The sequence below is a fragment of the Myxocyprinus asiaticus genome, chromosome 41 (assembly GCF_019703515.2).
Source record: "Myxocyprinus asiaticus isolate MX2 ecotype Aquarium Trade chromosome 41, UBuf_Myxa_2, whole genome shotgun sequence".
Classification (NCBI taxonomy): Eukaryota; Metazoa; Chordata; class Actinopteri; order Cypriniformes; family Catostomidae; genus Myxocyprinus; species Myxocyprinus asiaticus.
In genome coordinates, this window is record NC_059384.1 from 2752597 (window position 1) to 2767836 (window position 15240).

Sequence of the window (15240 nt, forward strand, 5' to 3'; positions counted from 1 at the left end):
TGTTAGATGAACTATTATGTAACATATTTAATATTTATGATGATATAAACATGGGATTTGTGCTAGGGGTCAACCGATATATCGGTTTTGCTGATTAATTTAAAATTAGATACTTGTCATGCTTTTTACATTTTGGTCAGCATTAGAGGCAATGCCATGATTTTATCGTGGGAAATATTTGATATGTTAGATGAACTATTATGTAACATATTTAATATTTACGATGATATAAACATGGGATTTGTGCTAGGGGTCAACCGATATATCGGTTTTGCTGATTAATTTAAAATTAGATACTTGTCATGCTTTTTACATTTTGGTCAGCATTAGAGGCAATGCCATGATTTTATTGGGGGAAATATTAGATATGTTTGATGAACTATTATCTAACATATTTAATATTTTTGACGAAACAAGTATAGATATAAACATTTCTGCAAGGGGTCAACCGATATATCGGTGTTGCTGATTAATTTAGCAAGAGAAATTAGCAACTTTTCATGCTTATTTAATTTTTCTCAGCATTAGAGGCAAAAATGCCATGATTTTATCATGGGAACTATTAGATAAGCTACATGAACTGTTATCTTACATATTTTATATTTCTGTCGAAACAAGCATGGACATAAACATTTGTGCTAGAGGTCAACCGATATATTGGTTTTGCTGATTGGTGCCAATAGCTACTTTTGAGACAATCGGTTAATGGCAGAAATTAACGCGGATTGTTCGTCGATGGTAAATATAGACTATAAATACAAAAACTTCTCATGGTGAATGCTTATGTAGCGCAATGTAATGGATCTAAGTCTCCATCACTGTTTATGGATGCATAATTATTAATACAAGATTGAAAATTATTTAATGTTTATTCATTGTTGCATTCAATCCAGGTGGTGGAGGATGAATCTCAGTTGCCTCCGTGTCAGAGACTGTCAATCCGCACATTTTATCACGTGGCTTGTTGAGCGCGTTACCGCGGAGACATAGCACGTGTGGAGGCTTCGTGGTTCCGCTGCACCATGCACCCCACCATGCGCCCCACCGAGAGTGAACCTCATTGTAGTGACCACGAGGAGGTTACCCCATGTGACTCTACCCTCCCTAGCAACCGGGCCAATTTGGTTGCTTAGGAGACCTGGCTGGAGTCACTCAGCACACCCTGGATTCGAACTCGTGACTCCAGGGGTGGTAGTCAGTGTCTTTACTTGCTGAGCTACCCAGGCCCCCATGTTCATGTTGATTTTGATAGACAGTGTCCCTAGAGAAAGGACATTTTTGTTTTTAATAATACTGGATTACCGGACATTTGTTAATTACGGCTCATATTTGTTATATGACAATGTTCACTGATACGATAATGAAGGCGGTGGAGAAAGCAGGTAACCGATTTATCGGCCGATTTATTGAGTTTCTTTGTCATACATTTTTCTTAGTCTTTCTTACTGTGACGGGCACAGCCACAGACATAGAGGCTACAATGGTCCAAGATTGAACAAAATCCCAGATGCAGTTTATTGTGCGACCCCCCCCCCCATTTTGGTTGGTCCCTTGCAAGGGGATCATTATAAACATGACAATGTTCACTTCATAGTGTTTATATTATAACATGTTGTAGTTGATCATAACAGTGCATTTTTTTGTTTCCATTATGTGTTTGTGTGAGCACCTGGGAGTACAGAAATTTCAAAATAAGAGTCCCCGGTGTATTTCTGTCTTGTTTATGGTTAAAAGGCCACATTGAGCACCAAAACTTAATTTTCTTTTTTGGTTATTATTGGGATTCTGGTTGCACAATAAACTTTATCTGGGATTTCGTTCAATTTGGACCTGTGTAGTGTCTATCTCTGTGCCCACCACCTTAGTTATCAGTATCAGTAAAATCCAGTATCGATTGACCTCTCATTTGTACCTCTAAAGCTTTAAAAAAGTATTAGGACACCAATTTAAACTATATTTGTGGAGAGTGCCACTTTGGGTGAAAATGTCTGCTAAATCACCAATCATCATACATCCTTCACCATCTTTTTCTGTGTGTGTGTTAGAATCGGAGTGGCATGCTGCTAACACAGATCTGATCGGGCGTCAGAGTTTTGTCGTGAGAAACTTGCCCACTGGAGAGAAGTTGAATTTCCGAGTGATGGCAGTAAATATTGCGGGCCGCAGCCCCCCTGCCCAGCTCGGTCAACCTGTCACCGTTAGAGAGATTATGGGTAAGAAGAACTTACCCATGTGAATAATGAAGAGTGTATCTAGTGAATCTATTCTTTCTCAATAATGATCTCCGATCTTTTCAGAGCATCCTAAAATCCGTCTTCCTCGTGAGCTTAGAACCAAGTACATCAGGAGAGTTGGCGACAAAATCAACCTGGTCATCCCCTTCCAGGTGTGTGTATTTAAAATGCATTAAATATGAACCACATCTGTGATGAAGAACATTCACTCCAAATCAGCTAACTGACAAGAGGGTTTATATGCGTTTGTGTACAGGGAAAACCCCGTCCTGTCGCTCAGTGGTTGAAGGACGGACAGCCAGTTGATGAAAAGAAGGTGGGAATCAGAAATTCGAATGTTGACTCCATCCTGTTCATTCGCTCTGCTGAGAGAGATCATTCTGGAAAATATACACTTGTCTTGAAAATTGAAAACATGGAGGACACGGCCAACATAGACATCCGAATTGTTGGTAAGACAATAGTAGTTTGGCGTGCAGATGTGAGGGGCTTAAACATTTCTGACATACACAACTGAATAAAGTAATTGCGTACAATATTCCTCTCTCTGTCCATTCTGTGCCTATGGTTGGCAACCATATAAAAGATCATGCATTTTCAAACTGGGGTCCGGGAATCCTCAGGGTGGTAAAAGTGGGGTGCGAGGGGGTCGATATAAAATTTCAGAGAGAGAAAAAAAAAAGTATATATATATATATTGCTTCAAATCAAAGTTTGTAATGTTGTGATTTACCTCAGAGTTGGTTTGTTTGATTCATGGACTTTTTAAATTTTTATTTATTGTTTTGACTTTATGATATCACGAGGGAAAAAATAAATGGGAAAAATACTCCTGGAGACAGCTAAAATTATTATATATTATTATATTATATTTTCCAAATAATGTTTCATTTTTATAATGATTATATATTATATGTTAAAACATAATGTGTTATATAATATTTTTTGTTATATTTTATTATTTTTATTATCTAGATAGATAGATAGATAGATAGATAGAATGACAGACAGACAGACAGACAGACAGACAGATAGATAGATAGATAGATAGATAGATAGATAGAATGACAGACAGACAGACAGATAGATAGATAGATAGATAGATAGATAGATAGATAGAATGACAGACAGACAGACAGATAGATAGACAGACAGACAGACAGACAGACAGACAGACAGACAGACAGATAGATAGATAGAATTGACAGACAGACAGACAGACAGATAGATAGATAGATAGATAGATAGATAGATAGATAGATAGATAGAATTGACAGACAGACAGACAGACAGATAGATAGACAGACAGACAGACAGACAGACAGACAGACAGACAGACAGATAGATAGATAGATAGAATGACAGACAGACAGACAGACAGATAGATAGATAGATAGATAGATAGATAGATAGACAGACAGACAGACAGACAGACAGACAGACAAACAGATAGATAGATAGATAGATAGATAGAATGACAGACAGACAGACAGATAGATAGATAGATAGATAGATAGATAGATAGATAGATAGATAGATAGATAGATAGATAGAATTGACAGACAGACAGACAGATAGATAGATAGATAGATAGATAGATAGATAGATAGATAGATAGATAGAATTGACAGACAGACAGATAGATAGATAGATAGATAGATAGATAGATAGATAGATAGATAGATAGAATTGACAGACAGACAGACAGATAGATAGATAGATAGATAGATAGATAGAATTGACAGACAGACAGATAGATAGATAGATAGATAGATAGATAGATAGATAGAATGACAGACTGACAGACAGACAGACAGACAGACAGACAGATAGATAGATAGATAGATAGATAGATAGATAGATAGATAGAATTGACAGACAGACAGATAGATAGATAGATAGATAGATAGAATTGACAGACAGACAGACAGATAGATAGATAGATAGATAGATAGATAGATAGATAGAATTGACAGACAGACAGACAGACAGACAGATAGATAGATAGATAGAATGATAGACAGACAGACAGACAGACAGACAGATAGATAGATAGATAGAATGACAGACAGACAGATAGAATGACAGACAGACAGATAGAACGACAGACAGACAGACAGATAGATAGATAGATAGATAGATAGATAGATAGACAGAATGACAGACAGACAGATAGATGGATAGATAGAATGACAGATAGATAGACAGACAGACAGATAGATAGATAGATAGATAGAATGACAGACAGACAGACAGATAGACAGATAGACAGATAGATAGATAGATAGATAGATAGATAAATAGATAGTTTATGGCCTCTGACTGTCTGAATCTCTCCCCAGATAAACCTGGCCCTCCGACTCATGTGCATGTAACTGACGTCTGGGGCTTCAATGCAGCGTTGGAGTGGAAACCACCAAAGGATGATGGTAACTGTGAGATCTCTGGTTACACAATACAGAAAGCTGACAAGAAAACCAAGGTGAGCAGTTTGTTGTTCCATTCATCCACTCAGTGATAGTTCACCCAAAAAGATGTTGTTGTCATCATTTACTCACTCTCATGTTGTTCCAAACCTGTATGACTTTCTGTGGAACACAAAAAGAGATGTAATGCAGAATATTTATGCTGCTGTTTACGATATGAAAATGATTGTGAACGGATGCTGTCGACACCATGAATGCGCTACATCCCAGGTCCCTTTAATGCATCGATCCAATGTAATTTCTTCCCCTGTAGGAGTGGTTTACTGTATATGAACATAATCGGCGCACTAACTGCACCGTCTCTGATCTCGTCATTGGAAACGAGTACATGTTCCGCGTGTACAGTGAGAACCTCTGTGGTCTCAGTGAGGATCCGTGTCTGAGCAAGAACACAGCCATCATCGGCAAGAGCGGTCAGTGTCATGAACAGCATTTCACAATAAATAGCCACTTCGCTAAGCTCTGCCCTCGTTGGTTACCGTTGCTCGCTCTGACAAGCTTTGCAAAAATTCCAAAGGAACGAATGTGTGATTGCCATAAACGGAGAGTTTATTTATTTATTTTTTTTTTGGCAAAATATTCTCATAAACTCATACAACTCTTAAAAGTAAAAAATTAATTCCCTCCCTGTCCTCAAGGGGCGCTGTACCCATTGAAAATGGCGTACGGGGACAGTTGCTAAGATAGGATTGGTCAGTAACCCCTTTAGGGCGAGGCTTAGCGAAGAGCCAATTCAGGTTAAATAAATGGCAGAATTTTCATTTTCAGAATAATGCTTGCTTAATTACGTTTTACCACCTAGATATCGATGTTTGCAACTATTTACCAATCTCTATAACTTTGGGGTATAAACTCTTTCAGATTTGGGGTATAAACCTCCATCCTATAAGGAAAAGGATATGACATGCCCTCCTAAATTCACGGCACCGCTTGTGGATAGATCTGTCACTATGGGCTACAGCATGGCCATCAGCTGCGCAGTCAGAGGATTCCCAAAGGTAAAAGAGAACTCTTTTTATAGGTGTAACCAGTGTTCCAATTGGGGGGACCTCCCATAGGACCAAAAAAAAAGGAGGGGTCTCCTGGTGTTTCATTAAAAATAGAATACTATAACAATCACATTTCTGTGGAAGCCCTGAACTACAAGGTGAAAAAAAAAAATCACTAGGTAAATGTTTTTTTTTTTTTTTTTTTTTTTTTAGGTATCTTAGTGCCATCCTGAGCTCAAGTCTTAAAAAAAAAAAAAAAATATCAGTAATTTTCTTTTTTTTTCTGTGAACTTTTTTTTCCTCAAAATTGTTCTTTTTTTTCACGTGAGAAAAAAAAATCAGAGAAAAAAAAAATTTCGGAAAAAAAATAAAAAAACAAACAAACACCTAAACAAAATTGTGTCTCCTAGTTAGTTTTTTACCTTGCAGTTTAGGGCTTCCTCGCATATCATATATGAACATACTGTATTTAATATGTGGACAAAATCTATAATAACATATACCTTAAAGCAAGATTGGGCTCAGATTTCTCTTTCTTTCTTAAATGTATTATATTATATTATTATAGTGAAGCTATTATATATTATATGTCATCACCTCTTTGTCACTCTGTCCAGCCGAAGATCATCTGGATGAAGAACAAGATGATAATAGGTGATGATCCAAAGTTCTTGATGCAAAATAACCAGGGAGTTTTGACTCTAAATATCCGCAAACCCAGCACATTTGACTGTGGAAAGTACACTTGCAAGGCTGTAAATGAACTCGGAGAAGATGAGGTGGAGTGCAAAGTGGAAATCAGAGGTAATATGTGGAAATTTGTGTGTGTTGAAATTGCATTTCACACTTGTAATCGCACTACAGTAATATCACACTAGAGGGCGCATGTAATACAGGAATCCCTTCATGCCTCTTTCATTAAACTGCTGTGTCATGTTTTCTGGCATGACTGTGTCACCATTACACAAAATTATACATATTCTGATTATACATTAGAATAGGTTATCAGATGTCATTATAGTAGTACATTTACATGACTCTAGTAAAGAGTATGAATACTCAATGATGTTACACAAGTGTGTATTCTAAGATTTTAAGTTACTTCTGAAAATGTTTACGGTGAATTAATGTGTCTGCACGCAGAATCCAAACAAACTTTAGGTGTTGAAAATAAGTAGACGCTTTATGTTAAAAAAGTCATACATGTTTTACATTTCTCTTTTTTTGTAATGCCACTGGCTGATGTAATAAAGTTATACTTTTAATTTTCATACTAATCATTGATATATATATATATATATATATATATATATATATATATATATACATATATCAACATAAATTAATTTCTGTACAACAAATACTGCCATGATGTATACTTATGATTATACTTTAAATAATCAATAATAAGAGTTATTTATTTATTCATTACAGTACCAAGAATTGACCATTGGAGAATGGGTTTTTAATGTGCATAATTGTCATAAAAAACAGTCACAATGCAAAAAAATAAATAAAATAAAATGGTTATGGTCCTAAACAGGCTTTGATTACTTTATGCGAAGTATATATGCCAAAATCAAAAGAAAAAAGTGAATATACTGTATACAGTTGTGCTCAAAAGTTTGCATACCCTTGGAGAATTGGTAATATATGTACCATTTTTAAAGAAAACATGAGTGAGCAGGCAAAACACATTTCTTATATTTCTTATGGGATTCTTATTCAACTGTAGGTTATAACAGAATGAAATGACCCCTGTTCAAAAGTCTGCATACCCTTAGTTCTTAATACTGTGTATTGCCCCCTTTAGCATCAATGACAGCGTGCAGTCTTTTGTAATAGTTGTCTATGAGGCCCCAAATTCTTGCAGGTGGTATAGCTGCCCATTCGTCTTGGCAAAATGCCTCCAGGTCATGCAAAGTCTTTGGTCGTCTTGCATGAACCGCAAGTTTGAGATCTCCCCAGAGTGGCTCGATGATATTAAGGTCAGGAGACTGTGATGGCCACTCCAGAACCTTCACCTTTTTCTGCTGTAACCACTGGAGGGTCAACTTGGCCTTGTGCTTAGGGTCATTGTCGTGCTGGAAAGTCCAAGAGCGTCCTATGCGCAGCTTTCATGGAGAAGAATGCAAATTGTCTGCCAGTATTTTCTGATAACATGCTGCATTCATCTTGCCATCAATTTTCACAAGATTCCCCATGCCTTTAGAGCTCACACACCCCCAAAACATCAGTGAGCACCACCATGCTCCACAGTGGGGATGGTATTCTTTTCACTATAGGCCTTGTTGACCCCTCTCCAAACATAGCGCTTATGGTTGTGACCATAAAGCTCTATTTTGGTCTCGTCACTCCAAATTACAGTGTGCCAGAAGCTGTGAGGCGTGTCAAGGTGTTGTCTGGCATATTGTAACCGGGCTTTTTTGTGGCATTGGCACAGTAAAGGCTTGTTTCTGGCAACTCGACCATGCAGCTCATTTTTGCTCAAGTATTGTCGTATTGTGCTCCTTGAAACAACCACACCGTCTTTTTCCAGAGCAGCCTGTATTTCTCCTGAGGTTACTTGTGGGGTTTTCTTTGTATCCCGAACAATTCTTCTGGCAGTTGTGGCTGAAATCTTTCTTGGTCTACCTGACCTTGGCTTGGTATCAAGAGATCCCCGAATTTTCCACTTCTTAATAAGTGATTGAACAGTACTGACTGGCATTTTCAAGGCTTTGGATATCTTTTTATATCCTTTTCCATCTTTATAAAGTTCCATTACCTTGTTACGCAGGTCTTTTGACAGTTCTTTTCTGCTCCCCATGGCTCAGTATCTATCCTGCTCAGTGCATCCACGTGAGAGCTAACAAACTCATTGACTATTTATACACAGACACTAATTGCTATTTAAAAAGCCACAGGTGTGGGAAATTAAACTTTAATTGCCATTTAAACCTGTGTGTGTCACCTTGTGTGTCTGTAACAAGGCCAAACATTCAAGGGTGTGTAAACTTTTGATCAGGGCCATTTGGGTGATTTCTGTTATCATTATGATTTAAAAAGGAGCCAAACAACTATGTGATGATAAATGACTTCATATGATCACTATCCTTAAATAAAAGACAGATGTTTTTGCATGATCAGTCATATTTTCAAAATCAATGCCAAAATTTCACAATTTCTGCCAGGGTATGCAAACTTATATATATATATATATATATATATATATATCCCTTTTCTTTTGATTTTGGCATTAAACATGATCTGGACATGTTCTTGGCAGTTTTTGTGAGATTCACAATATCCTGTGAACAATATAGGTAAAAATAGGATGAATTCACCTTACTAATAAAATATAATGAATATTTTAATGAAACTAATAGCGAAAAAACAAGGTTTTGTGGCTGTACCATGGTACTGATTTTATCAGGAGGTAATACCATGGCAGTCTGAATTAAATATAGCATGGTATTAAATAATTACCATATTTAAATACCATGCTATTTAAAACACTTCAAAGAATATCACAGTACCATGGTACTTTTTTGGGGACTTATTCACATGCTGCTTGACTCCTGGTGTTGAATCTCTCTCTCTCTTCTCACAAATTCTCTCTTTTTCTCTCTCTGTCAAACTCAGCTTTACCAATAGAGAAGAAGGAGTAAACGAATGGAAGCCGCATCAGCAACGGTGGTGAAATGAAGAGGAAGTGACATCTGCTGAAAACAATAAGCTTTTCTTAAAATGATTTGTGTTTAACAGACTCGCTGTATGAATAAAATAACACCTACTTATTCTAATGGGTCACATGTTCTTAACTCTTGCTCTGATTTTGTAGCTTTGCAATGATTGAATAAACGCTCGGTTGACTGCATTCAGCCCCAGTGAGAAGTATTTTTATCAAAACTATAGCAACCAGTGACGTTACAAGCTACGGACAAATATGCATGTTCAAAAACAATGGTTTTAATATTGGATGAAAAACACAGAATATTCCTATCAAGGTGTACTGTAGTAGCCCAACACTGTTTCTAGGTGATCAATATTTGCACCCTAAAGGGCAACTTTAGCTTTAGTTGTTGTGTTGAAAATATTTTTCTTTTTTCTTTTTTTTTTTTTTTTTACAATAGCACAACATCTGCAGAAGAAGATATTGAAAGCACACCTAGAAGATGTTGAATGTGGCCAAATACTAAGACAAAGCAATAATAATTAATAAATACATAACAATGTCCTTTCAGGTCGACGGCCAATTTACAGTACTGTATGCATTTGCATAAATCATTGTATGCAGTTGTGCTTAGCTGTTTGGTGCTGCCGAAGCGATGCTGTAAGACCATCACCATAGTTTCTAGGGTTTCCATGGCAACTGAACGACTACATATCTGCTGAGAAGAAGGGGAGAGCAGAGAGGTGATGTTTGGAAAGCAAAGGGGAGGAGAGAACGGGAAAGACAGACAGCAGCGAAAAGGAGAAAAACATTGGCATGTCTTCAGAGACAATAAATACATGCATGTTAGAGAGAGAGAGAGAGTGGGCTATTTTCAGCTTGTGGTTGTCATGGAAACAGAGGCATCGCTACTGATGCAGTCATTCAATGCCCACAGATGCTAAGCACTTGTATCTGATTAAGAACAACTGGCAATAACCAGGGTAACTAACCAGTGTAAATTATTATAATCCAGTGTACATGATACAACATCTCTCGGAGAAAATGTAAAGAGTGCATCTGTATGTCAAATATGAGATATAACAAGCCAGCATTATAAATCCAATATAAACAAAATGGCCTTACCCAGTACCAGGGCCGTAGCAGGGTAATCTGGGCCCCCTGACTGTATATTGCTCTGGGCCCCTTTCCTATTAAAAAATACAGTTTAGAATTTTTTGTGGGGCCCCCTGTACCTTTGGGCCCCTAGAATCATTACCACCTTTCACCCCGCTAGCAACGGCCCTGCCCAGTACAAACCTTTAGAAACCAATGCTAACCAATCACTCAGTCCATACTAATGTAATCGCCCAGTAAACACACTAACCACTAAACATCGGCACAATCCAACATCTACAATATAAAATTAGTATTGCATAGAGCTGCATTTTGCACTAATCGAGAGTTTTATAAAATTAGTCACAAATAAAAACCTGTTGGTAATAAATACAATTACATTGCGTACACTTCTTTTGGAATTACTGTAATTACGAAATGGAAACTCGACGCGGAGCAGCTCATGTCCTTGGACCTTGGAAGTATTTGTTTTTATGGAAACAATCATAACGCCAAAACAGCTCTGTTGTTGATAACAGCAAAGTATTTATCAGTACATTAATTCTTTAATTCGACTCTATATGTTCTTGTGAAATGTTTAAGAACAAAGAAAGGGCTCAAGGTAACAACTGGATACTGCATTGGCATATAATACAGAAATGTGTTCACTATTAGACTTAACTGTTGAGGCAGCTAACACATAGCTGTTCAGCCACGATGTCAATTTGCAGGAAATCACGGAAGGCTAATTTGTCATGGGTTCCCTCTGGATTTTTCTATATGTCTTTATAATGGCATTTTTGGATTTATGAGAAAAATAAGGTCTCTGGTAAACATTACTTTGTTTAACTAATTACATTAGTTGTGATGCTAACAAGTTGCTAAAGAAGGACAATCCCGAGAATATTCAAGAGGGAACCCATTGCTCAAAAATGCTAATTCTCTTCCAGGTTTTTGGACAACAACCTGAACAACTCTATTGGTTGTTTTTTACATGATGTCACGACAATCTCCAGTGTTTGCGTTAGCATGGAATCGATAATATTTATCCTACTGCTACCATTTTGTTTGTGTAAACGAGTTTTCATATAAAGTAGAAGTTTGGAGTGCCGCAGGGCTCAGTATTAGGTCCTCTGCTTTTCTCCTTGTATATGCTTCCCCTGGGAGACATCATCTGGAATCATGAAATTAGTTTTCACTGTTATACAGACAATACTAACATCTTATGTAGTTTTGTGTTCCTTGCCACAGTTGCCTAAAGACAAAATAATATTTAAAGCATGGTTTTCAATCGTATTATTCATTTAAGCCGCAAAATGAGACTTTAAGACATTACAGCATCTTTTTCTGTAACAGCATCATTTTCTGTAAAGCTGCTTTGAAATAATGTGTGTTGTGAAAAGCGCTACACAAATAAAGATGACTTGAATTGACGACTTGTTTTCACTAGCTTCGGTGGATGAGTTTATTGGATAATGTGACGTTTAGCATATTAAATTTGTAAAAAGCGATGAAACTTTACTGAGTCGCAATGACCGTCACTGAACAGTGCCTTACCCGAGTGGGTAGATGATGTGAAGTGATGGCCTGAGGTTAGTTAAGTTGATATCATTAACTACTCTGAGTTGTTATGACAGCCAACAACAGCCTGAGCTAAATTTTACTCCAACTAACACTTAAAAAGGATGTTCTCTGTTTGGATCGCCTGTTTCAGTAGTTTTTGCATTGCTTCTTATAAAGACCAGAACCAGAAAACAGTCCATAGACAATCAGAATCATCATGGCATTGCCCAGTGGTTGGTCAAGTAAACTGTGGATCCGAAGACGTGAGCGTTTTATACAAGTCGGAATCTTGTATTTATATTACGATAATTCCGACATGACGTGAACATATATATTTGTACTACATATAGTAAATATAAAGTATAACAAGGCAGTGTTATAAACCCAACTAAAACTACTACAGGGTCATGACCTTATGCAGTGCAAACCTTCAGAAGCCAGTGTTAACCAGTCAACCAGTCAAGTACTATGCATTCACCAAGTAAATTTATCATTACAAGAAAATAGGTATTAAGCATCACAGAGCTTCATTTTAAAGTGTAGACAGCTTCATAAAAGCCATCTAGTCAGAAATGTCAGTCAATGATGTATCGGTTATTTAAATACAGTGATGCAGTCCGCCAGGTACTAAGACAGTGGAAAAATACAGTAATGTATACAGTTTAAATGCAATATCACTGCTAGAAAGCAATCTAATTGCAGATGATTTCTAAGAGTGAAAACACTTGCTAAGTATATGCTGATGTGCTCTTGCTCACTCAGTCGCTGTTTTCAATCACTTGATTACCAGCACCCCCTCACTCCCCCTTTGAAGGACAGAGGGTTTCCCACATTTCACAGTTGCCATGGTAACGCTGCAACGAGAACAGGGAGTGTATGCAGGAAGTGTATGTGGTATAGGTGAGGCCACAGCAAGACTGGGACTAAACCCTACAAGCAAACGGTGTTTCATTATGGTTCCTTCTTGGTTATTTTTCTATATGCATGTTGAAAACAGGTGTAGTTTCATGGGGAGACCAAACCGGGATGTGAATTAAAGGAATATTGAGAAGCTAATCGTGTTCTGGATTGAAATGAAATGGGTGTGTATGTTTGAATACGGGTCAGAGGTAATTAAAAATTGCTCAATGGTTCTCAAATGTCACAACTAAATAATGGATGGCAGGGTGGAACTATTATAAATGCAACTAACAATATAATTGTGCATAGTTAGAACAGCAAAAACATAGACTTATAAACATTTATTAAATAGGCTTTTGTTCATGTAGCTTAACTAGTAGAGTATATCGCTAGCAATGGCAAGGTCATTGGTTTGAATCCAAAGGAACCCTAACCTACTGATAAAATATAGCTAAATCAAGGGCCGTTCACACCTAATATATTATTGTCCTTCTGCACTCTTTCCATTGTTTTTCTATGCATGAATGAATGTTGCATTTATATAGCACTTTTTCTGACACTACACTCAAAGCACTTTACACAGTGAACAGGGGACTCTCCTCAACCACCACCAGTGTGCAGCATCCACCTGGATGATGCAACGGCAGCCATAGTGCGCCAGTACGCTCACCACTCACCAGCTATTGGTGGAGAGGAGAGAGTAGAGTTATAGAGCCAGTTAATGGATGGGGATTATTTGGAGGCCATGATTGAGAAGGGCCAATGGGGTGAATTTGGCCAGGACACCAGGGTTACACCCCTGCTCTTTACGAGAAGTGCCCTTGGATTTATAATGACAACAGAGTGTCAGGACCTCGGTTTAACGTCTCATCCGAAGGACAGTGCTTTTTTACAATATAATGTCCCCTTCACTATACTTGGGCAATAGGACCCATACAGACTGAGCACCCCCTGCTGGCCTCCCTAATACCTCTTTCAGCAGCAACCTTAGTTTTCCTAGGAGGTCTCACATCCAGGTACTGGCCAGACTCAATCCTGCTTAGTTTCAGTGGGCAACCAGTCTTGAGCTACAGGGTGATATGGCTGCTACATGTGTAAACCTGTGCTAGACATACGTCTTTGATTGTTGTGCCGCATCCAGCATTTTTTAAGTGTCTCGTGCAGGAGCGCCACATTTTTAGATGCAGTGTCAGGTAAAAAAACGTCAACTTTCAAAACACGTCTAGAGACATCTGGGTTCTGTTATATGTGTCGCGCTGTGTCTAGCTTTTTTTTTTTTTAGCACAAGAGTGTGTTTGGTCTGAATGGCCCCTTAGCAACAAATAAATTATGATCCAGACTACATTAAATAAGTGTTCTACGTGGATAAACAAGATGTGTTTTGTGAATAATTGGCTGCCGAGAGCATGAAACCATCGAAAATTCAAGATATATTAAAAAAATTATAAAATTATAAATTATAAAGCCGAGCCTGATATTTACATGACTGTAGTGACATTTTTGCAAAATATCACATGGTTCCGTACATGTATTGTGGCAGTTCCGAGGTGAAATTTCCACTGTGTAGTGTAAGGTTAATGCTCTATCGAGAGAGAACTGACCTCCCTATCCTAAACCTAAACATAAACCTAACCGATAGTGTCAGAAAAGGCAAAACGTCCTTTTGTGGTGCTTTTATGACACTTTCAGCTCACATGAGGACTCGTGTGCTCTTCGGGACTCATACCCCGGTCCTTTGCATCACAAGTGCAACGCTCTATCAGTTGAGCTCCAGCGCAATTTAATCACCTTTGAACAAGCTTGTAAATGTACTGTAGTTCATTATGTAATGCAAACATTAAAATGAGTCTATAGTAAAAGTGTTTAGATGTCATAAGATAGTATTGTGTGAGGAACAGGGTGAAAAGTGCTTATGAACTGATAATCTGCCGTTTTACTCGTGATTTGAGTGAAAGTGAATAAAAGTCATTGTTGTTGTAGCGCCTCTCGTGTTCATTTCATCAGGAAACTTCCGCGAGCCAAAAAAGACCAGGTTGATAAAGCCAGTTGAGTGTTTCAAAAGCAAAAAGGTCTAAACACATCACAGCAAATCTTCGAAAAAAGTGTATGCAGTACGTGGTAATATTAATACATTGCAGTGTTTGTATTTAATGCCATTTTTGTTTACTTTTGTAAGATAAATTAGTTTGGTACTGTGTCGGCTCGCCACTTGATGTTCAATGTAAAGTCTAGACTGTGACGGAAAACCAGATTTTAACCAGTTATCTAAATGGTGGCACTGTTTTAAAATACTTATTCATCTGAAAGAGAGATATGAA

At 37.6% G+C, this 15240-nt stretch overlaps 1 protein-coding gene across 2 annotated transcripts in view; it reads left to right on the forward strand.

Annotated features, from left to right (window-relative positions):
* mybpc2b (myosin binding protein Cb) overlaps positions 1–11826 on the forward strand; it is a 43064-nt gene extending 31238 nt beyond the window's left edge. For both annotated transcript variants that reach the window (XM_051682864.1, XM_051682865.1), the window contains 8 exons: positions 2046–2213; positions 2298–2386; positions 2491–2686; positions 4577–4716; positions 4974–5133; positions 5582–5718; positions 6327–6513; positions 9334–11826. In XM_051682864.1, coding sequence (XP_051538824.1) covers positions 2046–2213; positions 2298–2386; positions 2491–2686; positions 4577–4716; positions 4974–5133; positions 5582–5718; positions 6327–6513; positions 9334–9359 — 1103 coding nt within the window. In that variant the 3' untranslated portion in view covers positions 9360–11826. The remainder of the gene's footprint in view (positions 1–2045; positions 2214–2297; positions 2387–2490; positions 2687–4576; positions 4717–4973; positions 5134–5581; positions 5719–6326; positions 6514–9333) is intronic.
* The last annotated feature ends 3414 nt before the right edge of the window (positions 11827–15240 follow it).